The sequence below is a fragment of the Rhipicephalus microplus genome, chromosome X (assembly GCF_043290135.1).
Source record: "Rhipicephalus microplus isolate Deutch F79 chromosome X, USDA_Rmic, whole genome shotgun sequence".
NCBI lineage: Eukaryota > Metazoa > Arthropoda > Arachnida > Ixodida > Ixodidae > Rhipicephalus > Rhipicephalus microplus.
In genome coordinates, this window is record NC_134710.1 from 468,146,199 (window position 1) to 468,173,620 (window position 27,422).

Consider the following 27,422-nt stretch of genomic DNA (forward strand, 5'->3'; position numbering starts at 1 on the left):
TGAGTTTGCGCTTGTTTTGCAACATGCACTGTCAGTGTAGGCGGCTGTTGAAACAATATATTCAAGAGAAGGCACAAGACAACTCCCAAAGTATCGCGCTCCTAGTAGCCACACTGCAGCCTAAAGTATAGACCTTTTTTCTTTCTAGGTTATACTGTATTTGCTTTCAAAGTTGCAGTAGCACTAGGAATTAAGAACTTTTAAAGTAAAGTAAGACCTCGTAAATTCAAAGTAGCTGGGGCCGTAAGTAACCTTCGAATTGAGCGGGTTTTTGAATGAACAGAACATGCAAAAAGTGGGATGCAAGAAACTTGGAATTATTCGAAGTAATCTTCGCTGGTCGTTCGCTGTACCGGCTAGTTTGCGGCTCCAAGGGTTATGTTTCCCAGCATTACCTGGTATAAATTTTGCCGCCAGCATGGGGGAATAGGGGGCCTGAGGGCTGGCAGTGAAAAAAAAAGGGGGCTGGGAGCTGTCGTGATCAACTGAAAAGCGCGCCTGCTTTATGAGACATCTGCACTGCAACACCGTAATGTCACACAGGCAGCATGTCTCCTGCTCCTCGCTGCGTCAGCACGTCAAGATGCGAAAATTCGCCCATTCTTCTTGGTAAAATAAAGAATTTAATAATAGCCAGTGTGACGAAATTCGCGATGTGTTATGGCTGGAAGGCATGATCATAGAAGCTTTCGAACTTAGTTTTCGAAGCAGGCGTAGTAGACAAGAACTATGCCAGCAGTGTAAGTGCGCATATTGCTGGAGCAAGCCGCAATCAGAGATTCGCATACATCACTAATTCTGCCAAACTGTTCTTTATTCATTTCTTTATATTCCTTAGAAGAATGGGTAAATTGTGACACGCTGACATTGCGAGAAGCATGCAATACACTGACCGCGCGTCATTGCTGTGTTGCAGTGAAGCATGTTTTGTATTTCGTAGGCGCACTTTTAACTTGACCACGAGACCGGTTTTTCTTTTTTTTTTCCTCCTTTTTTTTGCTCTGAAAGTAATGAGGCTGGGGTGCTCCAGCTGCCACTCATTAGTATCACTACTCTGCATTGCCTTGTGGTTCTTAGGGGTCGTCGTTTCCGTGGATTTGCGGCAAAATCGAGATCAGGAAACGGCAAATGGTACCCAAAGTTTTCGAATTAACTGGACTGGTGCTGACCGCCACTTTGAATTATCCACTCAGACTTTTAATATTACAAAATACGGCACCACATAAATATTTCACATTAAGCGGTGTTTTGAAATAACCAAGTTCGATTTAATGAGGTTTTACTGTAGTTTCATGCTTTTTCTATCTTATACACTTTGTGTAAAGTAACTGGGCTTCTGACACTGAAAACATTTCTGCAGAAGCCAGTTGTTCACGAGTGGTCAGAACAAATTCAGCCGCGTCTTTTTTTCCCCACATACGGTATTTCATATTTATTGATTTAGTGAACAAATTTTTAGATGAATTTTGGAGAAGAAGAAGCCTACCTTCACTTTTGGGGACAGCAAGAGAGGTCCATGCAGTAGCCTCATGCAAGACATCATTGCAAGCCCTTTACCAAAAACTTTTAATGCATGCTTAGAAGTCCAGTTTGCAATGCATCAGTGGACATTAACTTGAGGAAAGTTTGCAACCTGCGAGCCACTTACAAATTCAGCAGCATCTGCCTGGTCATGTTTTGTATACATGGGCAGCATAAAACAGGCAGGCTCAGAAATGTTTTGTTGTTTAAGCATCAATGTTGACAGTGTATTTTTGATACAGATTACTATATCATCATACCCTCTAAAATCTTCAAAAATGCATGAAAAGCATTTCAAACTGCATGAAGGGATAATGCTGTATTCTATGGAATGAAGGCATGCACAGTAGGTGCTATTTAATAAAAACATGAAAGAATCGAGAAAATTTGTTTGTCTTATCAGAAATTCAGCTTATCAGAAGCAGGATTGCTACAGCTGCGCTAATTGCACCATTTTGATACAATTTCATTTCTTTGAGCCACACTGAATTTTGTTGAAATTGCACCACGCTGCGCCAAAATGCTCGACTAGCTGCAAAATGTCTCAGCTGCGGTAATTTTAGTGGGAAATAAATGCTCTGTTGGCAATCTTTACGAGGCATTATCCAATCCAATTCAGTTTCCCAGACGCTGTGCGGGCCAACGTTGTGTAAACGTTGGTGCGGGCGGGTGCTGAGGCTGGGCACTCGACAAGTTGTTGCGTTTTGCTGTATTTTGTCCGCTGGCTACAACGCTGCTGGCTGAACATGGACATTCAACATGAGCAAAGGTAAGCACCTACTCAAACTCTGTTTCACGCAAAAAACTTCGTGAGTGTGCCAGCAGTTGATTCGAGCGAGTGGAACCTTTTCACAAACGCTGCCGACATAGCCAGTAGAATAGAGGCCGGGTCAGCACACCGCCGTTGTTAATGTAGCAGGGCTCACGTTCACTAATTTGCGTGTCGTAAAATGGTAATACAATACGCACCCGTTCTAAATGTTCTAACGGCTGAATTTCCGAGACAGATGGAAATTTCAGAGAGAGATTTTAACTTTGGCATGAGTATGCTGGTAAGCATGGCAAACATACAAAGGTTATGCGTGATGGCGTTTGCGATAAGGCATACTAGTGCTGACATCTCTCGCGATAGGCATCTTTGGCTTTCTAGTGAGTGCGTGTGGCATAGCCTTGTTGGTGCGGCTATAAATGTGTTGTATGCATTTAGTACGGGGCAGCGGAAACGTCATGTTCGCTGCAACCTCCTTCTGTGGAACGACAAGGAGTGCATAGCACATGCACTATCCGAAGCTGTGTACCCAAGAAGATCCTAGCATTATCCGAGCTTGTGGTCACGGCCGAGCCGGGTACAAAGAACACTCGCACGGGCAGTGAATTGGCGTGAGCTTGGTAGGCGACGAGGCTTGGATCCATGCGGCAAAAGGCCCCGCGTTTTAATAAAACGATGCCGATTTTCGCACCGTTGTATTTAATATTGCACTTTTTGTGCGCGTGCGTTTTCTGTTTTAGATTTCATTTCATTTCATTTATTTACTCTCAAGGCCGAAGCATTACAGAGAGGAGCGGGTATACATCATACAAAAAAAAAATCAGGAAATACAGCAAATCAAAATTATATGTGCACAATGGCGATCTGAAAACCATAAAAGAAAAGAAAGACTGCGTGATGTGAAGAAGAGGCAGGGTGGTTGTAACAACAATGTTCAACATGGTTGCGTCTTTGAGTGACACGCGCACACAAAAAACTAACAAGAGAAAACACAGCGTGACTTATAAGTGGCGAATTTACGCGAAATGGTTAGAGAGGGCGTTTTTAAACAAAGTGAGGTCAGTGATAGCAGCGATAGGGGCGGGAAGGTGGTTCCACTCATTTGCAGTTTTCGGGATGAATGATTCAAAATATAAATTCGTGCGGGCGCTAGGAACGCCCACTTTAAACTGATGATCGTTGCGTGAGGAAACGTACGATGGCATGGGCTTTTCATGATTTTTTTGTTTCTTACAGGGAGAAGTACGAAATTCAGTGCGTCGGTCGTAAACGAAGTGGATTACAACGACGATGCTATCAGCAAGTGGTGCAAGCCAGGTGTAAAGGACACGGAGGCTTTTTTCATTCTTTGCAGTGTGACAATTTCTTGTGCGCAGCATGGCACTGCCGCTGTCAAGCGGCATGCAAGCCAAAAGAAGCATCTGGAGACAGCAGCGAAGCGGTGAGACTCAAGTGGTGTGCTGCTAGCTTCTTTCAGAGATTCCTTCAGAGCTTTCTTCAGCATTATGACGGGGACTAAGGTGCCACTCAACCCTGACTTGCTGAAGAGTGTGAGGCAAGCTCGGGCTAAGTATGCGCAAAGATTGAGCCTCGAGGCAAGCTCGAGCAAGCGCAAGGCAACGGAAGATCCCCTTGTAGAGCAGCTCACTCACGAAGCACCAAAAGCTGCTTTAGAGGACCAAGTGGCAGCCAGCAAGGCATTGCTCACGAGGGCAGAAGAAATAATCAACGCAGGTGTAAAAAAAAAAAAGACACGAATAAAGTGTCAACTGGCCATGTACTGTTGGCAAAGGGGAACGCCAGCCTGGAGATCGCGCTTAAAAAGCTCAGTGAGTTCGAAGAGATTTCTAAAAAAAGAAAGCATTGATGTGTGGTGTCTAGACTAGTCAAGTTGAATGGTGTCTGAACTAGTCAAGTTGAGTGATTGGACTAGTGAAGTTGTCATGTCTGTATTAATCAAGTTTCATGAGCTTCTTGCCATATGCGAGATCACTTGTTTTTGTCTTGTTAGTAGGTGTGAAAGCTGTGTGTTATTATGTTTGTGCTAATGTTCTCTGTTGTTTAATTGCTATTTAGGTCATCTTATGGCAAAAAGTAAATTTTTTTGTTAAACTGCTCCAAATTTGAAATTTTGTGCTCCAAAATGGAGGTATGTTTTCCCGTAATCTGCTCCAAATTTGGGTTTATCTGCTCCAGAAGCAAAGTTTTCCTGCTCCACAAATTGCTCCAATTTCTATTTTGGCTGTAGCACCCCTGCAGAAGTGCCCCCTAAAAAGACATGCTAAGATGCCTGTTGCATGCAAATATGTTATTCGAAACACTTAATGAAGGAGAGTTACAGTAGGAGAAAAATAACAAGAAAAAGCATTTATTTGGCTCAACTTGACAAAAAGTAAGTCTTCAGGATATGTATTTACATCAATCTAATATGCACCTGATTTCGTGTGTTCAAAAGAACAGTGCACATGAACGTATTGCCACATTCCTTTCCTCAAGTTTTGTTATCATCCCGTTATACTACGTTCAGCACAAACCGCGCCTACGATGTTCGAAAAGCTTCGAGGCTGTAGTAGATCGTTTTGTTGAAATTATGCCCACCGCATGAACATTACAGATTATTCTGGAAGCTATGTCGCCGAAGCGATAACGCTAGAACATTCAATGGCAAGTGTATAAATGCCGACACACTTTGACGCTCGTCAGTTGATCGACGGCTGACGCTCCGTTCACTGCTGTCTGTGCAAGACTGCTATTGTAATCAGACTTTCCGTTTACTGGGCACACGTTCGCCTAAATAAACAGTTTGATCTCAACATAAAGTCTCCTGTCTTAGGCCACGTCATGACCCCGTGACATCTGGTGGAGGTGCTGCTTCATTCATGTACCGGACGCCCCCATGAAGCCGTGAACCAAGCCCAAGCGGCAAAGAAGACGCCAATGCTGAACAGCGAGCGAGTCGCAGGCAGAGGGGACTGCAGCCAGAGTACGGGCCCCTTCTTGAAAACACCAGGCAGCTACGGATCACACCTATGACAGTAGCAACAATGACAAACTCTGCGCAGCCTACACCAATTGTTCTCCGACCGCCCAAGAAGCCATCAACCTTCCGCGGATCACCTGTCGAGGACCCGGAAAGTTGGTTCAAAGCATTCGATTGAGTCGCTGCTTTCAACACCTGGAGCAGCGAAGGTAAGTTTCGTCATGCTTACTTCGCTTTACAAGATGCTGCTCGTGCATGGTTCGAGAACTAGGAGCGAACCCTGACAACCTTGGAAACATTCTGCACCAGGTTCCTGGCTACCTTCACAAGCGTCATTCGAAAAGAAAAGGCCGAAGCGCTCTTCGAAATTCGTTCACAGCTTCCAAATGAGAACGTAATGCTCTTCGCCAAAGAGATGACCTAGCTATTCGGCCACGCTGACACCGAAATGCCTGAAATTAAGAAAGTTCGTTTCCTCATGCGAGGAGTAAAGCAGGAGCTGTTTGCGGGTCTGATGCGGAACCAACTAAGCACGGTCCAAGAATTTATCTCTGAAGCGACGACAATTGAAAAGACGCTGGAGATGCGCACCCGAAAATTCAATCGCCACACGTCGTCGGAGTACGCCGAAGTTCAGCCAATCTACTCCGACAACCTCGGCGACACCATCCGAGCGATCGTGTGGGAGGAGCTCCGCAAGCTGTTACTTTCGGCGCAGCCTCAAGTGGATTCGATCGCCGAGATTGTGTGAGAAGTTCGGCAATCGCTTCGAATTCCCTAAGCACCCCTGCTCGAGCCGGAAGCTATGAGCTATGCCACTGCAGTGCACCACAACGCTCCTCCCCGTCCACGCCAAAACGCCGTCCCGTCGCACTTCCGTCACCAGACGCCACCACCGCAAACACCACCACTGACGTCCCATCGGCCTCCGATAAGCCAGTGCTTCGCACCAAGAAAAACTGACGTTTGACGCGCCCCTGACAATTGCTCGCTTTGCTATCACTGTGGGGAGGCCGGCCACACCTACCACCGTTGCCAGTATTGAAAGATGGGTCTATGAGGTTTCAACGTCAATGCAATTTCAACGTCAATGGGATGAACGACCACATGACATCGCTGACTACATTGTAGGATCACAGCGGGCACCCCGATGCCCTTACCGTTCGCCGTCACCTGACCGGTTCGCCTCACCGTATCGAAGGAATGCTAGCCCTGCTAAGGGCCGATCTCTAAGCCCTTACCAGGAAAGCTAAGGGCAGCAACCCCACCTGGGCAGCAACCGAGAGAGGTGCGGTTGCTACACGACGAACTCCCAAAAATCCTCCGCCGCCGACGACGCGAAGACGTCTCAAGAACCTGCCGCAACCTGAACGTAGTCCCGTTGTCAAAACTTCGCGGCCAGAAGGAGACCTGAGCACGCAATGTCGAAGCAGTGGTGCAAAGTGTCGTAGCCGTCATCCGACACCGCGATCCTACCGTAATGCCAGGCGACGAACTAGCGACCTTGACATTTTCATCGCCGGCCACAGCGTCACAGCTCTCGTCGACACCGGAGCCGACTATTCCGTCATCAGCGGGACGGACTTTCGCCACAGAGTTGAAGAAAGTTAAGACTGCTTGGGAAGGCCCTGAAATCTGTACAGCCAGAGGTCACCTAGTGACACCAGTGGGAATCTGTGCAGCCAGAGTGACTATTAACAGCTGCATTTATCCCACAACCTTCATCGTACTACAGAATTGCTCGAGAGGTGTCGTCATTCTTGGAATGGGCTTCTTGAGCCTCCATGGTGCGGTAATCGACCTGAAAACTAAGTCGAAAACACTATCCACAGAAAAAACACTATCCCCACGCACGCTATGAGGACGCCGTGCCCTAAATGTGCTGCAAGAAGAAGTCACCGCCCCTCTGCGCTCAAGCGTCACCAGTTCTGTCGGCATTCAAAAACCAGAAGACTTCGAAGGCGTCGTTGAGGGCAATCAGCACTTCTTGGTCAACCGTGATATTTGTGTTGCAAGAGGAATCACTCAGCTGCGGGGTTTAAAAGCAACAGTTATGCTCACAAACTTTAGCAACGAGTACAAACACACGAACAAAGGTACAACGGTTTCCTACATCGACGAAATAATGAAAGCCACCAATGCTTTCGCCCTCACGGATTCTGCAGAACCTACTCTGTGGAACAAGGCTCCTAACCCAGTTTTTGATGTCAATCCGAGCCTTTTGAAGCATAAGCACGAACAGCTCACGGCCCTGCTCCAGCAATACAAGAACTGCTTTTCATTGTCGTCGAAAACTCGCCAGACCCCAGTCGAGAAACATCGAATACAATTACAGAGAAGAACGTTAAACCACTACGGCAAAGCCCCTACAGAGTTCCGGCGCGAGAGCGCGAGGCCGTAAAAAAACAAGTCGACGAAATGCTACGCGACGACTTCATCCAACCGTCTAGCAGTCTGTGGGTGTCACCTGTGGTGTTAGTGAACAAGAAGGATGGAACCCTACGTTTCTGTGTTGATTATCGCCGCCTCAACAAAATCACACACAAAAAATGTTTATCCTTTCCCACGGATAGACGACACCTTGGATCGACTCCACAACACGAAGTACTCTTCGTCAATGGACTTCAAGACTGGCTACTGGCAAATCGAAGTCGAGGAGAGAGATCGGGAAAAGACGGCGTTCATAACACCAGACGGACTTTTCGAGTTCAAGGTCATGCCCTACGGTCTTTGCTCGGCACCTGCGACTTTTCAACGCTTTATGGATACAGTGCTAGCAGGATTGAAGTGGATGGCCTTTTCGAGTCCAAGGTCACACCCTTTGCTCTTAGCTCGGCACCTGCGACTTTTCAACGCGTTATGGAAACAGTGCTAGCAGGATTGAAGTGGCAGGCTTGTCTTGTTTGCTTAAACAAAGTTTTCGTCGTGTTTTCCTCAACCTTCGATGAGCATCTTACTCCCGTATTGAGAAATGCTCCTTGACTTGAATTCCATCCTTCACTTGACTGAGTTGAGCACAGCGCCGTTGCTCGACTGAAATTGACGCTGCGCTTCTCAAGAATCACTGCAGAATATTGCCGATATGCAGTGATTTGGTCTGCCAAGAGACGACGCCCCCATCGACTTTTTCAAGTCGAGGAGAGCCCTTCAGTGAAGGAGTGTTTGTGAATACAGGGGTTAGGTGCCTTGAAGCCGTACTTCAAGTCATTAACCGCTGTATTCTAGAACGTCCCTTCACTCTCTCTAGAACTCTAGAACGTCGCTTCACCTTGACTTGAAAAGGTCGATGGGAGCGCCGTCTTTTGGCAGACCAAGTCACTGCATATCGGCTGTAATCTGCAGCGATTTTTGAGAAGCGCAGCGTGAATTTCAGTCGAGCAGCGGTGCTGTGCTCAACTCAGTCAAGTGAAGGACGAAATTCGAGTCGAGGAGCATTTGTGAATACTAGGGTAAGACTTCCGGGCTCACCCTGAAGCCAAAAAAGTGCCGCTTCGCGTACGAGAAAATTTTGTTTTTGGGCCACATGATAAGCAAGTCCGGAGTAAGACCTGATCTGCAGAAGACAGCCACCATCGCTGCATTTCCGCCACCTGCTGACAAGAAGGCCGTGCGATTTCTCGGTCTTTGTGCCTATTACAGGCGCTTCATCAGAAACTTTGCCCGCATCGCCAAGCCACTCACTAATCTTACAAGAACAGACGTTGAGTTCAAGTGGGAAACGCCACAGGAGGAAGCATTTGGGGAACTAAAACGACGCATGCAGATGCCTCCGATACTCGCGCATTTAGATGGAAACGCCGAAACAGAAGTGCACACTGATGCAAGCAGCATAGGACTCGGCACTGTCCTTGTGCAGAGGACTGACGGACTGGGAAGGGTTATTAGTTACGCTAGCCAATGGCTATTCAAGGCAAAAAGCAATTATTCTACCACAGAAAAGGAGTGTCTTGCCATCATCTGGGCGACGTCAAAGTTTCGTCCTTACCTCTATGGCAGGCCCTTAAAAGTTGTGAGTGACCACCACGCCTTGTGTTGGCTAGCTAATTTAAAGGACCCTTCAGGCTGTCTTGAGCGATGGAGCCTGAGACTTCAAGAATACGGCAGTACCGTCATTTACAAGTCTGGCAGAAAACACTTCGTCGCCGACTGCCTGTCGCGAGCCCCCGTCGACCCATCGCCGCCCGAAAACATGAATGACGACTGCTTCTTGGGAACGATAACTGCCGACGACTTCGCAAAATGACAGCGGGCTGACCCGGAACTTAGGGACCTAATCGAATACCTCGAGGGCAGGACCTCCGTTGTTCCGAAGGTATTCAAATGGGCACTTACGTTGTTTTCGCTGCGAAACGGTCTTCTCCAAAAGAAGAACTTCTCGCCGCTTCGAGCCAAGCACCTTCTTGTGGTGCTTTCAGCTCTGGGACCAGAACTCCTCGAGGCCCTGCACGATGATACAATGAGAGGACACCTTGGTGTTTCCCGCACGCTCGTGAAGATACAAGAAAGGTACTACTGGCCATGCCTTACCGTCGACGTCACTTGTTACGTGAGGACATGCCGAGACTGTCAGCAATGCAAAACACTGCCGACAAGGTCAGCAGGCTTTCTTCAGCCGATCGAACCACCTCACCGGCCGTTTCAACAAATGGGGATGGACCCACTGGGATCGTTTCTGACGTCGAATTCGCAAAACAAATGGATCGTCGTAGCTACTGACTACCTCACTCGCTACGCCGAAACAAAAGCCCTACCCAAAGGTAGTGCCGAAGAGGTAGCCAAGTTCTTCGTTGAGAACATCGTCCTTCGTCATGGCGCACCAGAGCTCGTCATCACCGATAGAGGCACGGCCTTTACTGCTGATTTGACTCGGGGATCTTGAGACATAGCCAGACAAGCCACCGCCGCACCACCGCCTACCACCCACAGACAAATTGTCTCACCGAGCAGCTAAATAAGACAATCGCCGACATGCTGGCTATGTACATCGACGTCGAGCACGAAACGTGGGATGCAATCCTTCCGTACGTGACCTTTGCGTAGAACATGGCCGTCCAAGAAATGATGCCAATGACGCCATACTAGCTGGTGTACGCAAGGAGCCCAGCCACGATGCTCCATGCCATGTTACCCAACGTTAGCAACGGAGAAAACATCGATGTGACTGTCTACCTCCAGAGCGGGAAAGAAGCTCGTCGACTCGCCCGCTTGCTCATCAAAAAATTAGCAGACAGCCAATAGCCGCCGTTACAATCGTTGACGAAGCGCCATGGAGTGCCAGCCCGGTGACTGTGTCTGGGTATGGGCGCCGATATGCCGATGTAGACTCGGTGAAAAACTTCTACGACGGTACTTCAGACCGTACAGAGTAGTTCGACATCTCGGCCTCCTCGCCTATGATGTTTTTCCTGACGACATTAAGAACTTTCAACGGCGCTGTGTTCGACCTGAAGTCATACATGTCATGCACCTCAAGCCATTTCATGCTCGAACCTGAGGACTGTATTTTGTGGTTGTTACTGTGCTTTATTGCTTGTTCTTACTGTTTATAATCTTTATTATTATACCTTCGTCTTTTGTTAAAGCATCTGAACGATGCCTTTTTCAGAGGGAGGCAATGCCACATTCCTTTCCTCAAGTTTTGTTATCATCCCATTACACTACGTTCAGCACAAACCGCGCCTGCAATGTTCGAAAAGCTTCAAGGCTGTTGTAGATCGTTTTGTTGAGATTACACCCACCGCATGAACATTACTGATTATTCTGGAAGCTACGTCGCTAAAGCGATAACGCTAGAACATTCAGTGGCAAGTGTATAAATGCCGACGCGTTTCGACGCTTGTCAGTTGATCGACGGCCGACGCTCCGTTCACTCCTGTCAGTGCAAGACTGCTACTGTAATCAGACTCTCCATTTACTGGGCACAGGTTCACGCAAATAAACAGTTTGATCGCAACATAAAGTATCCTGTCTTTGGCCACGTCATAACCCCGTGACAGTATTGTTACCACGTTCTAACAATAAAACTGTGATATGCTCCCATGTTAATCGTTAACAAATAGAAGCTGATAGACAAGTGCAATTCACTTATAAAGAATGGGAAATCAATTCTCGTGGCTGTTTATTTTCTGTTGTGGCCCTGTTAGACTGACTCCATAATCACTTCTATACTTGCCTAGATCGCATTCCGCTAACTTGACAAAATCGCAGGGGTGCAACTGCTGCGTCGTTTGTGCCATGGTGTGGCAAACTTGTTTACTCGTGCCATCCTGCATCGAACCGCCCCTGTTGCGCCAAACTTGCTTATCAGTGCCGCACTGCGCCAGACCACTTGAATTTAGCCGTGAGGTGCTACAACCATCAAGCCCCATGCACCAAAAAATGGCTGAAACATTGTGCTTTTGGTTTCTTTAAAACTGTTATAGTTTTGGTTTCGTCAAGACTGGGATCGCTCGAGCAGCAGCTGTGAAGTTCTATACTGAAGGCATGGTCGCAGTCGTTGGCGCGCTCTAACTGAGCAGGCATCGGCGCAAATGGCTCATAGACCCTTCCATGTACTGGGCTTTTTGCACGAAGAGACTGCGGAAAGAGAATCTCTCTTTTGCATGGTCGTATTCTCTTAAACCAGCTTTTTGTAGAGTTAGGCGATATCAGATCTAAAAAAGTTAGCTCCCAGCCTTACTTCGTATTATATTTGAAGTTGTTGCTATCGCATTCATTGCTTCGCACTTGCAATTATGTAATTTTTTCTCTGAAAGCTGCCATCGGGTTTTACAAAATAATCACAGTTCCACCATAGCAGCGAATTTTGGATTCAATCTCGCGTAATTCAGTAAAGCGTTGGTGTAAGAGAGCGCAGCCATTCTAGGGGGAGCAGCACATTTCACACAGTCTTGTCGCGATGAAAGTGCAGCATGTAGAAGTTAATGCGTGCTGCCCGCTGAATGCTGCCATGCTAGCACGTATGCTAGCGATCGCGACTGCGCCATTAGAAGCAAAGTTCACTTTGCTCGAGAGACCCCCCCTCCCCCCCCTCTGTATCTCATGCTCATTCAACTTGGCGGTGTGTCTCCGCTCTGCTTTGAGCGCAGGCCTCCCTAGCAGGATGATATTATCGCATACACTCTCCGATTTACACATGAAGGGCCAACTAGTTTGAGATCTGCTTCAGCCTCGCTCGTTTTCCCCGCTCGCGCACTTTCGCCTGCTCGTTGAACATGCTTCGCATGAACGTATGTTATCAACTTAGACTTTCTATGGGACATGATGGCAATGGTGACGGCAAAAACCCATTAAATGTGAATTGATTTTAATCGCAAGAAGGCTGTTGCACAGCTTAGTGTTTGAAAAATGCATCATCGCAGGAATGTTACTGTACAAGTACTGTGTAATGGGGCTACATCTGCTCCGAATGTTCTCTAGAACTGCTTCAAACTTGCTCAAAATGCCTTTCTGGCTGCTCCAAGCCTGCTCCAAAATATTTTATGGATGCTCTGGGCCTGCTGCAAAAGGCACTTTTCCCTGCTCCCGAGACTGCTCCCAAACCCATGTAGCTTGTTCCACTCCTGCAATCGTGATATGCTGAGTTGCTTAAGAAAGTCTGCAAGGTTGTCTTTTAGGTCCAGATATTTTCCCATTTTTGACTTGTATTAACTTCTCTTGATCAAGAAGGAGCTGATGATCTTCCTTTGTGCTACTCTGTTTACAGGCTTTGGGCACAAGAAGAAGACATGACGCAGCTATATTCAACATGCAAGATCCCTTTCCTTTGTCTTGGGCTTTCATTAAGCAAGTGTGCATGGCAATGTGCACCTCACTAGGTACACATACGACGCAAGTGACAACAAAATGTGCCATGTCGCCAGTGTATGATGGTGATGACAATGTATCTGGACCTTCTGATGAGAAGCTGCTGTTAGCATCGGGAACTTGGCTTCAGTTTCGTACTTGATTTCAATGTGCTAGCAATTTTTGTTTCCGTTATCTTTTTTTGCTTTTTTCCCCAGTTTTTCTCATTTTTTTTTCTTGTCTCTGTTCACCTATGGCATCACTCCCAATTAAGCCATAGGGTCCCCAGCCCCTTGTATTGTTCAGTACACTTTTGTGCTCTGGCTGAGAAACAGTAGAGTGCAGGGAGAGTGCAAACGGATGCAGTAGCTTGATTGTTGCTGTAGTAAATCTCCCAACCCCTTTTTTTTTCTTAGCTTGGGGAGGGGCTGGCTTTATCCTAAGACCTTATCTCGCTCCTTCTGATTTGCTTGGCATATTTGTCCCAGGAAGTGCTTCATTTTCTTGCTTTCCGTCGGTCGCCTATACTGTTAAGCCTCTTCATAAGAGCCCCGCCACAGTGTTCTAGTGGCTAAGGTACTTGGCAGCTGACCAGCAGGTCGCGGGATCGAATCCTGGCTGTGGCGGCTGCATTTTCGATGGAAGCGAAAATGCTGTAGGCTCGTGTGTTCAGATTTGGGTGCATGTTAAAGAATGCCAGGTGGTCGAAATCTGCAAAGCTCTCTACTACTGCATCTCTCATAATCACATGGTGGATTTGGGACGTTGAGTCCAACATATCTATCTATCCCCCTTATAAGAGGCATGTTCCAGACAGCGATACTTGTCTTTTATACGAGATGTCTCTTATAAGCAGGGTATTTCGTATGCATTTTCTTATCAACCCGTATTTTAGTGTAGGCACACTGGAGTTTCCTACACCGATTTGTCTCTTACATCAGTGTCTTTTATAAAGGGGTTCGACTGTATGCACTACTCAGGCTGCAATGTTCACTGCAGCGAATTGCCAGCGTTGGCAGTGCCACCAAAACTTTGTCTTCACACTATAATACCTATTAAGTCGCTCCTCTTTAGCTGAGTATTTTTGCATTGAGTCTATGGGAAACAAAATAAAAATTCGTATATTGTTCAGCCTAAGCAAATAATTGTCTCAACTGATTTCATTATAACTCGAGTTTACAACAGGCTTAGTTTTGAGATCTGTATATCCAAGACCATTTGAGAGTGCAAGATACCTGTGAGATTTGTTTGAAAAATGAATTCATGGTTCATACCTTTCTTCTGTGAAGGTGGATGATTAGCAAAACTGCATAGCACATGGCATGGAGATGACATGGAATTTTGATGAAAGGTACAGAAAGGCACAGAATTTTCATGAAACGCACAGGAAGTCTCATTGAATACAATTTTTTGGCGTGGCATGCGCCGTCTTGTCTGGCTTGCTGTATCTGTTTCACGCGCAATCTCGAGTGTCATTTGTGCCGTTTATAAGTGAATGAATGTGGGCCCAGGATCTGTGATAAGTGATACGACATTCAGGTAGTTTCTGCAGACGACACAAACTGTTGTATAAACTCGAATATAGGCCGATGTTTTTTTTTTTTTTTGAAAAAATGATGTGCGAAAGTGGGGGGCTCGGCTTAGATTCGAGTACCACAATTTGGCCACCACTGCCACCTGCCTGAAGGCCCGGCCGCGCTAGCAGCATTATGGCCCTCGATGCACCGATCTCAAGGTACCGGTTTTGCATGCCGTAGGCTCATTTTCACGACATTCTACAGCAGATGTGTGGTGACGAGGCCACTTAGGCCTGTTCAGTGGGAGAATAGTGGTCTCTATTGCTTTCGTATGGTTCATTGTCTCGAAATCATGCAGTCCCACGTTCACGCAGTGAGGGAGCAAGGGTTGTTGAGCCAGCGAGATTTCACGTTGGAAAAGTTATGGAAAAACGGGAAGACATGGATCGTGTCATGTGATTACCACCGATGAATGGGTGGATTGACATGGCTGTGCCCTTTAGATTGGGGGGCGGCTAACACAACCTAGCTGTAGAACTTAGTGAACAAAAACAACTTTTTTTTTTCTGTGGTGCTCAGAATGCCTGCTCTGTGTTAAAATAAAATAGAAATACCTAATTTGCTTACTAGAGTTTAAAATGAAATGAATTCCCAGCCAAGCCCGGTTTCCAAAAAAGAAAAAAAGAAGTAAAATTCAACCCGGCTGTTGCCACCTTGGCCACCTGTCCGGTATCGCATGGCAGACGGCCCAGAGAGGAGGCGCGGAGTTGGTCAGTGGTCATTCTTCTGAAAGCGATCGTGTGGTGTAGTTGTGCCTCTTGCTCACGAAACGCCTGTGTCAATTTTGCTTCAGATTCGATGCCACCAATCAAGCGGTGCCACTACAGCGTGGCGTTTAAGCGGGAGGTCATGTTACATGCGGAAAATATATCGAACCTACGAGCGCACTAAGAGTTCGGCGTGCATGAAAAGAATCTGCGTCGATGCCGAAAACAACGTTGTGCAGCAACTCGCATGGCATTCACTGGACCAAAAACCGGCCAACACAATGCGGTGGAAGAAGTTGTCACCGATTTTGTTCGAGAACAGAGGGAAGCGGGAATGCCCGTGACAACTGAAACTATTCAGGCGAAAGCCGGAGAAGTTGCCATTGCGAAGGGTGTCTTACAAGCCTGTTTTAAAGCCAACAGGGGCTGGACAACATGCTTCATGAAACAGTTTGGATTCAGCCTGCGATGACGGACCACCGTGTGTCAAAAGCTTCCAAATTACTTCGAGGAGAAGCTCGTGAAGCTTCAGCGGTATGTAATGGACAAACTGCAGGAAAATGGCTACCGGGAAATTCAGGAGTCTGACATTGATGTCTGCCACAACTTGCCGACAGCCAAGTATAATGAACATAACATAATTGTTCGATTCGTGTGCCGCATCAAGAGGAATGGTTTCCTTGCTAAAGTACGAAAGAAAAAAATTGATACTAGAATGCTTGGTTTTGACGTAAATCGTCTATTGTTCATCACTGAGCACTTGACTAGACAGAGCAAGCAGCTATTGAGTGCTGCGAAACAAAAGAAGGGTGAGGTTGGTTGGAAATATGTGTGGACCAATGGAGCGAAAGTAATGGCGAGACATAATGAAACATCTCCTGTTCTGCATATTTTCAACATTGATGACATTAGCAAAATGGTGACCTAATATTATTCCTCTCAAAACATTTTTTGTTGCTAAGATTTTGTCATGGATTCAATCGATAATCGTGTGTGTCACAATTATGTTTCATTTAGAAATACATCTGCTGAGCTTGAAAAACATATATCTATCTTTCATTTGAATGCTCAAAGTTTAAGAAATAAGCAAGATAAAATTCAAGACTTAATTCAACAGACCAAAACCAGTTTTGATGTGCTTCTTTTTTTCTGAAACATGGCTTTCTGATAACAATTACCCCTTCCTGCTTGATTACTACAAATATCACGGACTAAACCGCACCTATGCTCGGGGTCGCGGCTTAGCTGCCTATGTACGAAATGATCTGAATTCGGAAATAATTTCGGATTTTTCGCTAAACAATCAACACATTGAATGCCTCACAATAAATCTGAAAACGGTGGTTATTTCAGTAGTTTACAGACCACCCTGCGGTAAGAAGAAACAGTTTTTTTCCTATACAAATAAATTCATATCTTATCTCAGTGAAACAGGCAAAATGTTTGCCATACTAGGCGATAGAAACATTGATATAATGGCGGAGAATGCAACTACCAGAGAATATAAGCAGTTGATATACTCTTACACATGTTCAAATACTATAACCCTGCCAACTAGAATCACTGCCTCTAGCGCTACCCTATTAGGCGGTGTGCCTCCGCTCTGCTTTGAGCGCAGGCCTCTCAAGGAGGATGATATTATCGCATACACTCTCCGATTTGCTGATGAAGGGCCGGCTTGTTTGAGCTCTGCTTCATCCGTGCTCGTTTTCTCCGCTCGCACACTTTCGCTTGCTCGTTTAATGAGCTTCGCGTGGATTTCCACGGGACATGATGGCAATGGTGATGGCAAAAACTCGTTAAAAGTGAATTGATTTTAATCGTAAGAAGGCTGTTGCACAGCTTAATGTTTGAAAAATGCAGCATTGCAGGAATGTTACTTTAAAAGTACTGTTTGACGTTTGTATCACCAATGTTCCTTTTCTGACTACCGGTGCCCTCTCTGTTGAAATAAGTGTTCATCTCCCAATTTTCTGTTTTCTTTCCTGTTGTAAGAAATTCAAGCCTAACACAGCCCATTTTTGCTCACTTCTTAGTGAAATAAATTGGGAATTGGAAATTTTCGAAAGTGAGCCAAATAAGGCATACAATTCCTTTTTTGACAAACTCATTGCTGCATGCAATAAAGCTTTCCCACAACATAGCATTGTAAAACATCCTAAAGAAATTAGGAAACCGTTGGTTAATGCTATACTTCTCTCAAAAATTAAAAGAAAAAATTATATGTACCACACTTTCATAAAAGCGCGAGACATTAATCAGTTGGCTGAATTTAAGGCTTATCATGACTAAGTACATTCAGAGCTAAGAAAAGCGAATGAAAAATGCTACGAAAAAGTTTTTTCGCGTACATTTACAAATTCATGAAAAATCTGGCTAGGAATTAAAAAGTTGTCGGGAACAAATGCTACTTGTGAAGACCTACGAATATCTTCGGTAAATGGCACTCTTACAGACGACGAAGAAGTCATTGCCCTCAATTCTTGTTTTGTTCAGTGCTGTAATAGCACCGCCTTTCAAAATCCAGAAGAAGACTCCCCGTAGTGAAACAATTTGTGCCCAATTCCCTTCTTTTATTTCCTAAGACTCCGAGTGAAGTTGAAGAGATAATAAGAAGTTTTAAGTGCATGGCAGCTGCTAGCTTTGACGGTATACTGGCCTCTCCCGTAAAATATCTATCGCATATCATAATTCAGTCCTCGCCCATATTATGAATAGAATGTTTGAGTATGGAATTTTCCCCAGTAAACTTAAAATAGCCCGAGTCTCCCCAATTCGCAAACGAGGTGCAGACCACTCCGTGAACAATTTCCGACCAATATCAATACTACCGCTCTTCTCAAAACATTTTGAGGCTGTTAGTAACTCTTGACTAGAAGGATTTTTAAATAAGTATGCAATAATTAGCGCATCGCAGTATGGATTTCAGAAAAATAAGTCATGTGAGGACGCACTCCTCCAAGTAAAACACGAAATATTACAAAATATTGAAAATCGTTTATACACGGTTGGTCTATTCCAGGACTTGCATAAAGCATTTGACAGTGTGAATCACGAAATATTGTTATCGAAACCTCACACCCATGGAATACGTGGTACAGCATTAGAACTCATGCGAAGCTATCTAACCGATCGTTTTCAATATGTTTCTCTCAATCAGGCAACCTCTCCACATCTTTAAATACAAACTGGTGTACCGCAGGGATCTATACTAGGCCTGGTATTATTTAACGTATACATTAATGACCTCCCAAGCATTTCACCTATGCCGAACATAGTTATGTATGTGGATGACACTAATCTTTTCTTTTCAAGCACATCCTTAAAACAAATTGAAAAAGAAATCAATGATTATTTGGATCTATTGTCTGACTGGCTCAACTTAAACAAACTTCAAATAAATGTTACGAAAACTAAATATATAGTATTTATGCAAATAAACAAACCAATGCCTCTTAATATTACTGTTTTATTCAGAGGAAAGCAGGTAGAATGAGTAGGTATGCAAACGTTTCTGGGTGTATGGTTTCAAGAAAACCTCTCTTGGGGCAATCATGTAAATAAGCTCTGCAGGGACCTTAGCAAAGTAGTAGGCACTATATATAAAATTAGTAGTCTTATACCACTACCACTAAAAAAAGCAATGTAATACGCCTTTTTTTTACTCAGAACTTAGTTATTGTGCATTAGTTTGGGAAAAACAACTCCAAAAAATTACGACAAATTAATTAAACTGTAAAAAAGTAATAAGAAGTTTTGAAAACTATTATGGTAGGCTGCGAGACTTATGCAGACACAATATTTTTAATAAACATTCATTGATGAAAGCAAGTCAAATTTACTATTATAGATTACTATTGCTCATAAAAAATCGGAGACTCCATATTTGTAGTACACCAGTTTCATCTCCACGGTATCAGTTACGCCATCAAACAACAATGCCACCACTCACGCGGACTAACTACGGATGCCAGGACCTACAAGATCAAATACCCCAGCTATTAAACATTGTGAGGAACGTCATAAACTTTTACGCACGCCATTTCAAAGAATACGTAAAAAACTTTCTCTTACATTCTGCGATAACTTTTCAGTGAAAAATTTAAACTTCATTTATACATGTCTTTTTCACTGTTTGTATTATTACAGTTTCGATCTTCATCATTTAATGCATTGGGGTACATATTCTTGAACTGTTTGAAGGATGTGTTTTTTTTTTCATGAAGTGTTTGCATGATTTTTTATTTTATATAAAGTGTTTTATTGTATGTTTCACGAAGTGTTTGTAAACTTTTTGTTGTCTATATAAAGTGTTTCTAAACTTTTTGTTGTCTAGAGGTATTTTGTATCATGTGAAACTGTATTTGCTCTGTTTGCATTTAGATATGTACATGCTGATGCTTTATTGTTTTACATGCATCAAAACCATTTGTATGAAGGCCGAATGCTCAAGGAGTAAGAGCCTCTGTCAGGCCACGTGGCCTTTACCTCTTGCTCCTTTTTCTGTAAAACGAAAGAAATAATAAACGAAAGAAAGAAAGAACTGGGACAAATTGCAAACGCCGACCAGATCCCGGGGTTTTTTGACATGCCGATAGCGTACTCCGTGAACGAGAAGGGTGCGAAGGAAGTGAAGCTCAGGACAGCGGGTTACGAGAAACAGCGAATGACGGTTACGTCGTGCTGCACCGCCAATGGGCGGAAACTTCATCTGTTCATAATTTTCAAACACAAAACTGTACCAGCGAGCAAACAGTTCTCCAGAAGTGTTGTTGTGCGTGTTCACGAGAAAGGATGGATGTCCAGCGGTTTAATGGAGGACTGGGGGAGAACGGTTTGGGAACACTGCCCAGCGGCCGCATTGTTCAAGCACTCACTTCTAGTCCTCGACTCCTACCGCGGCCTTTTGACTGACGGTGTCACTACCACGCTTTCTTGTGCTGGTATAGGCATCGCCATAATTCCTGGTGGCATGACCAGCCAACTCCAGCCACTTGATGTCGCAATTAATAATCCCTTTAAAGACAGGCTTTGTAAGCACTACACAAACTGGCTTACGTAGGAGGAACACCAATTCACCCCTACTGGGTGCATCAAACATGCTTCGCTCGGCCAGCTGGCAAACTGAATCGCCGAGGCATGAAATGAAATCCCAAATGAAATGATAATAAGAGCTTTTAAAAAGTGTTGTATCTCCAATGCAATCGACGGCAGGGAGGATGATGCTCTCTAGGACGAATTCAGTAACAAAGAAGACAGCGATGTTGTGGACGATGATGATGACGGCGACGATGAATAAACTTATGTACTACATGCTTACGTAAGAATAAAGGCTGTGTTTTCTACCAGTAAAATGGGGTTCTCTTTTTTTTTTTTTTTTTCATTCGGCCTACATTCGAGGAAAGTTTTTTTTTCTGGCCTTGCCAATTTCGGGGGTCTGCCTAGATTAAAGCGCGGCCTAGATTCGAGATGTACGGACGATAGATTTGACGTTTCACAAACAATACCACATTAATGAATAACCATCCTTTGCCTTGTCAAAAGTCTATGCACCCATTGACTGTCCTATTCACTGGCCTGTTGTCGTCGTTGCGATGGGGTTTCACGCCGTGGACGCTCGACGAGGCAGTCGGCTGTCCAGTGCCTCTTGAAATAGTGGGGCCAGTCCGTGACAGGGTCGTAGGACAGCATGCCGACAGGACACCAGGTCAATGAAGTCAATGGCAAGTCACTGGCACGAGCTGCGGCTACCTCAAAACAGCCAGTCTGCAGGCGGTTGCTCTTCTGGTATGAAGCCATGAACACCCTTAGCCCTCAGGTCTTTGGGCCAGGAACATCAACAGTTTGCCGGTCATCAGTAGTACAGTAGGCGTCGAGCTCACCAGGTCCACGTATCTGCAGGACGCCTGGTTAAGGGAAGCAGCTCCGATTGAGACATCAGGTTAGCCAGGTCCGCATGGCTGCAGAACACCCAGTTGATGAACGCCAGCACCCAAACCACCGATCAGCAAGCTGATGTTCGAATCTTGAATCATGCCATGCTCCATGCGCTTGGGCCACACACCACACTCGCTTTTTGTCTTTCTTTTCATCCCGTCCGAAGGTCAATGTCGAACTACCATTGCATCTTTGCCTTCTTCTCGACCACACAATTCACATCATTGCAGTGCAGCATACGTCTTTCCACATTCTCTGTTTTGCAACAGTTTAGCGGACTAGTTGTGAGCTGTGGCCTTGCGGGCTTGCCTAATTTCTGTGGCACATATCTTTATGTCCATGGACACTTCTTCATCTTTAGCTGACCGGTGATGGTTAGTACGCCTTGTCCAATTTCTGTGGCACTTGATGTTTTCTCCTTATGGACAGACATTTCGCTTAGGCATGTATAGCTTGGCACACAAGGCATTCTTCACAGGAAGGTGTGCGATCTGAGGCATGCACTGCCTAGAGTGATATGTAGCTGTACGATTGGTTTATGCTGTATTATAGAAGGGGAAAAGATTACTTGCCTATCATTGCATGCCGCTCATCAAGGGTGATGATAACACTGAGATTGAAGATTAAGCTGTGGAAAATAAAAACCACATGCAGGTATAGGATGGCAGTGCTACTTTGGGCCTGCACATCCAGAGGCGATGATCTCCAGAGACGTGGTGGCACTTCACTGCTTGTAGCCATGGAGCTTCCCATTCTCTTTGTGCTTTAATGAGCCCTAATGAATGTCTAAGTGCACTTGTGTATGAGGCTCACTAAGGCCAAAAAGTTTGAGAGCCCCTGAAGTGCATTGCTCATCGCTGCTCTCTCCTTTTTTCCTCACTTGAAGGAACCTGGTTGAGCATCAGTCAAATCTGCTGCAGTGTGGGAAGATCGAATTTCATGTGTGTGCTTACCGCTCAATTCATATTTAATATATTGAATGATGCAAAAGATGAATGTTTACGGTCCTGTCGAAATTGGGAAGAGTGGTGTAGCAATTCATCAAATGTTGCCAATTGATGGGAAACATTTCCCAAAGAAAAGAACAGCATTCTAGTGGGTTCAGTATTTTTAGGAAGGTCATGAGGGCCTCGACAAGATGCAAAACACCATTTCTGCTCATTTATGTATTAAAACAATTGTTATGTGCACCTGCTTGTCTTCAGAAACCACCTAATGAATGTGAGAACAATTGCAGTAGTGTGTTGTACGAAAAAGTTGTTTGTTCACTAGATTATGACTGAATTTTGGAATAGAAAGAAGTTTGTGCTGGCATCAAGGTTGAAAATTTTGAGCAAAAGTTGTACTGAAAAGGGAAAAAAAAAAAACATGTTGCAGTGATAAGAAAATGTTCCCCAACAGCAGTTGATTTTTTGGTAATGGTTGCAATCTACTAAACTTGGATTTACAAATATCTTCAGTTGCTGAAAAAGGACTCCACAAATAAAAAAAAATGGGTGAAGAGGGTTGCCCATATAGCGTTCTACATCATGTTTCTAAATAAACCTTAGAAAATACGTGAGTGATTGGGCTTTAGTGTCAGCAGAGCTGGACTGTTTAAAAACGCGAACCCTGCCTTATGTTGGTACGTTTACCTCTGGTATTTCAAGCATATTTGTGCCCAGCTTGTGCCATAGGGTATGCGCTGAATTTCCAAAACTCGACTCTTCGCATGTTGCTTATCCCACTATCAAAGAAAGACATCGCATAAGCTAACGAATTCCTGGTATGAGTATCAATTGAAGTCAGAGTAAAGCTCTGTGTCATTACTGCTGTAGTCGTCATTCATGGTGGTTGTCAGTGACTGTCACAGAAGTGTGTGCACAGAAAAGAGCGCATGCCACCACTTTACTGGAGTAAGCGGGGAAATGCGTCAGCCATGTAGACTTCTACTAAACACATGCTACCCCAAGAACACGGCCAGCCTGTCAGAAATAGTCACCAAGCTGGTAAAGAGCATGCAGAATATGTTGAGAGCGTCCAGCATTATGCAGCTGAATTGTGAGGCTGCACGAGACGATTATGGCAGACATGATGCCTGCAGTGCCAAAGGCGTTAGAAGCTTGAAGTGCTTGACCAATGCTGCAAGGGAGTCACTCACATTGAACCTAGGCAAAAGCCTCTACATTTGTGCAAAGGCGACGGGAGGTGGGCATTAGCATTAGCAGTGCCAAGAAGAGAAATATAAACAGCAGGAGGAGGGAATCACCATCGGCCAAATCCTGCAATTATGCGATCCTGCTAAAGCTTCTGGAAGAAGATCTAAAAGAGAAAATTGACAGTCACTGCTGTGTCATTTTGTGGAACTACTAATTGGGACATCTTTCTTCAAAAAATGCTTGAAAATACGAGAGTTTATGGCTGAAAAACAAGCATGGATTAATACAATAGGACACTTTGGGTTCCTGTGTAATTGTACCTCTTGGGCTTTGTTGATAATTGTGTCTGAGAGTTGTTCAAACCCCAACTGTATTTATTGTAATGTAACTAGCTGTGCATAAATATTCTAGTTTTTGTAGCTACCAGTGGCATACCCAAGTGGAGCGGTTTTCAACCCCTCCCCTCCAAATAACCAATTTTGCTGGTTTATATACATGCATACATATTATTGCAAACATGAACATGCATTAACTATAGTTGAAACCCTCCTCCAGCCCCCCCCCACCCCCCACCCAAAAAAAAAAATTTCTGGCTACGCCCCTAGTTGCTACCTAAAGTTAAGAATTTACATACAGTTAAACCTGCTTATAATGAACTTCTGTCGCGACCCGGGGCCTAAGCACAAGCTCCTCCCAAGCCGTGAAACGAGGTTGGGCCTCTAGTGTATGGCTTGGGCCAATCGCTGGTATGAAGAAGTCAAGATCCTTTTCCAAGAAAAAAAAAACAAAAGCTTTAATAAGGTGGTTAAACAAAGATAAAGGTAGTTTCCAACAAATAAAAAGAAGATATTTCAAACGCAGAGTGCAGTTCGTTCCAAAACTGAGTCGAACTAATTATACGCTTCATAATACAAGTGAAGCATGCATGAAAGTTACAAAATGTGGAGACAATGTTCAAAAACAGGTGGATGATCAAACCGCGAGAGCTGAATCAATGATTAGAGTTCACAGTACACTAAAATCAAGCGAATGACATATGCAACCGGGCGCAGCAGGGTCCTTTAACACCGGCGCCATTCTGAAGTGCCCCTTGAGGGTGGCGAGACGGATCGGCGGCGGCTCCACGAAGATGGGGTGGTGTTGGATTTCTGGATGTATTTGCTGCGCTGGGTCCCGGGAGTTGCCCGGCGAGGATCTCTTCTCCGGTGCCGAGCAGACTTTCGAAGCATGGGATCGGCCCGGTTTTTACAAGGTTCTCTGGGCGCCATACTCAACTTCTAGTGTAGTATCGATGCATCCTTGAAGTGGTCACGTACGCACTCGTTGCTTCTGTGGTTCACACCTCACCCTCGGTGACCTTTACTGGCAAATGATCAACACACACACAAAGAACCAACCACGTGGCACACGGTCCAACACGTAGCACAGACACAACGTCCTGTGGTTCAGACTCCGCAGTCGGTCACCCTCACGGCACGCACTTCATTAATATACAAAACACAAGCACACGTCTTGACGCATTCACATTCGCAGGCATGCAATTTAATAATATACAAAACAAAAGCACATGTTTTGACAAATAGCTTATATGCTCCATTCTATGGTTCATTCATTCTATGGTTCATACTCTGCCCGCAAGCCAAAGAATTTCCGAGAGAACAGTTTTGAAATTTCACAAGTAAAGAGCCAAGATTCCACAAGATTCTAAGACGGTACAGCTATGTATATTCCTTACTGCTAACGCTAACACGTACTAAGTGGTGCACGCGGGCTCATGGCGCCATGTTTTTAAAGAATTATACTATAAAACATTCACCCCTGATTCCAGTGCAAGCCGACCATTTATTGCAGCGAAGACAGTTCTGCAATTTCCCGAGTGAGGAATCACCATGGCTCTTAGTCATGGTGATTAGTCGTTTCAGCCATGTTTGCAAATAGAGGTATCATATGCCCTACGGCCATAGTGCTAACATACAAGTGGAGTGCACGTACTCGCGGCGCCGTTTTCATAGACAGGCAGTATAACACGTACGCCCGTGGTGCATTCAAGAAGAGACAAACTTCCTGGGCAAACCGTTTCTTTGAAGTTCAAAAGACCAGAGCCATCGGTTCTTACACGTTGTGTGCATGCTAGGACATAGAGGTATCATATTCCTATGGCTTCCACTAACAAAGGCCAATGGCCGCAGGTGCAATCACGCCCACCATTGTTCGAGATGAATTACATACAGTTGGCTTTGAACGCCAGTGGGAAAATCCTCTTTGACGGCACACCTTAGGACATTGTGCACAAGAAATAATAATAAGACCAGGCGACTTTTGTGACAACCTCCATATAGCGAATTCTTCAGTATAACGAAGTTTTTCTATTCCATGCCATTACACCATTGAAGCACATGTATTCGTGACCTCTATGTAACAAAGTAACAGCGGGAGACATCCTTGACATAACGAGTTTTCACCACGGACATTCGGAAATTTTTTCCCAGATTTTGTCATTTTGGCATGAGCATGCATTTCCCGCGGTTGCCTTGCTGCCAATGAATCGCGACGCGGCGGTGGCACACTCGTGGCCCCGGCAACTTTCATGCAGGAGCGAGCGCTCATTATTGCGCAAAGGTGTGTGCGAGGTGGGCCTGCACCCCACGAGCCGGCGTTGCCGTCGTTCTTGCCGCTGTGAGTGCATGCGCTGATGTGCCCTTCTTTCCCTCTAAACTGAAAAAAAGAAAGAAAACTGCTTTTGCATTGGCAGTGTCACTCTTTTTGTTAGCGTTACATGTGGGGCTGACTGCATATGTAAGGTACTTTACCAAATTGTTTTCCACGGTATCCCTGTTGTTCGTTCTTTGTTTTTGACACTGTGCGTGCGTGCATGGTTTCACTGTGCACGCATGGTGTGGCGCCCGAGTATGTCCAGCTTTTCTTTCTTTTTTTCTTTTTTTTTTGTAATGTGGACAGATAGGTGGTCATCATCGAGAGGACATCAGAGTAGGCGCTGATAAAAACTCTCTGAGACCACGGGGACAACAACAGGTCTTTGGAGGTTGACTCGTCATTTGCTTATGTCTTGCGCCGCGAGTTCGCGGGACTGCAGCCTTCCCCATTAGCTGATCACAATGATGGGAAACCTGCGTCAATTGTGCCAACTTGCACTATATAATTGGAAATTAATGTGCCATACTGCTCCGAAAGGGCCTTATTTGTCTAATTTGCGCCATTGCTGCGCTACAAGGTAGTTTTGGAACTGAAAGTAATGTTGACCGCACGCATCTTGAGTGGATATTACGTGATGATCGCTGTATTGTACACGTGCGCTGCTGCATTTTCGTAGAGTTGCAGTGCTGCAAAAGCTTAGGATCAGCCTATCAATTATTCAGACTTCTGCGTGATTGCTGCGGTGCCTTTTCTGGTAACCATTGACAGAGAACAAAGGCGATGTGGCGACTACCGAAAGGCACGCCAGCATGACTTATCTCTGACTAAAAGCCTACGTGTGTGGAATTGCGCCACTTTAAGCCTAGTGCATGCTTTTAATAGCTGGAGACTACCTGTGAGCGCTGAGGCGCCGATCGCTGCCGCCTCCATCGTTGGGGGGGATCGTGTTCAGTGTGCACCGCTTTGAAGAAATGAAAGCAACTTGTTGTTACAGAGTTGAGCAGTGTGGATCATGGGCAACGAGACAGCAAGTGTAGCACCCGCTTTCATGAAGCGACAGCCCAATTGTGCCTCCGTTTGCTGCCAGAACCGCTAGGGCATCTCTTTAGAAAGCTTGCATTGTCGCATTAACGCAACAGGCTTCTCGCCACATCTGTGCACGGTCTAAAGCAGAGTGTGTGCAAACGGCTAAGTGCGGTGGACACGGCAAGCAGACGAAGTGCTGCACGCAATTAGCCAGTAGATGATTGGCTACTTGTGACCACCGTAGACATTTATCGCGGTACACATTTATCGTGGACAGCCACTCATGTCCGTTTCGTCTCTATGCCAGTCGCTACGTCGGCTGCATAT

At 45.2% G+C, this 27,422-nt stretch overlaps 2 protein-coding genes across 6 annotated transcripts in view; both read left to right on the plus strand.

Annotated features, from left to right (window-relative positions):
- The window catches only part of O-fut1 (O-fucosyltransferase 1), a 113,425-nt gene that overhangs the window by 41,960 nt on the left and 44,043 nt on the right, over window positions 1-27,422 (plus strand). The gene's annotated exons all lie outside the window — the stretch shown is intronic.
- On the plus strand, window positions 3-8,380 carry LOC142776682 (uncharacterized). Of its 2 annotated transcripts, none has more exons than XM_075880777.1 (2): window positions 3-2,290; window positions 3,527-8,380. In XM_075880777.1, the coding sequence occupies exon 2, from the start codon at window positions 5,719-5,721 to the stop codon at window positions 6,019-6,021; it is 303 nt and encodes a 100-aa protein (XP_075736892.1). In that variant the 5' UTR covers window positions 3-2,290; window positions 3,527-5,718; the 3' UTR covers window positions 6,022-8,380. Both variants share the same exon structure in this region, with proteins under 2 accessions (XP_075736892.1, XP_075736893.1).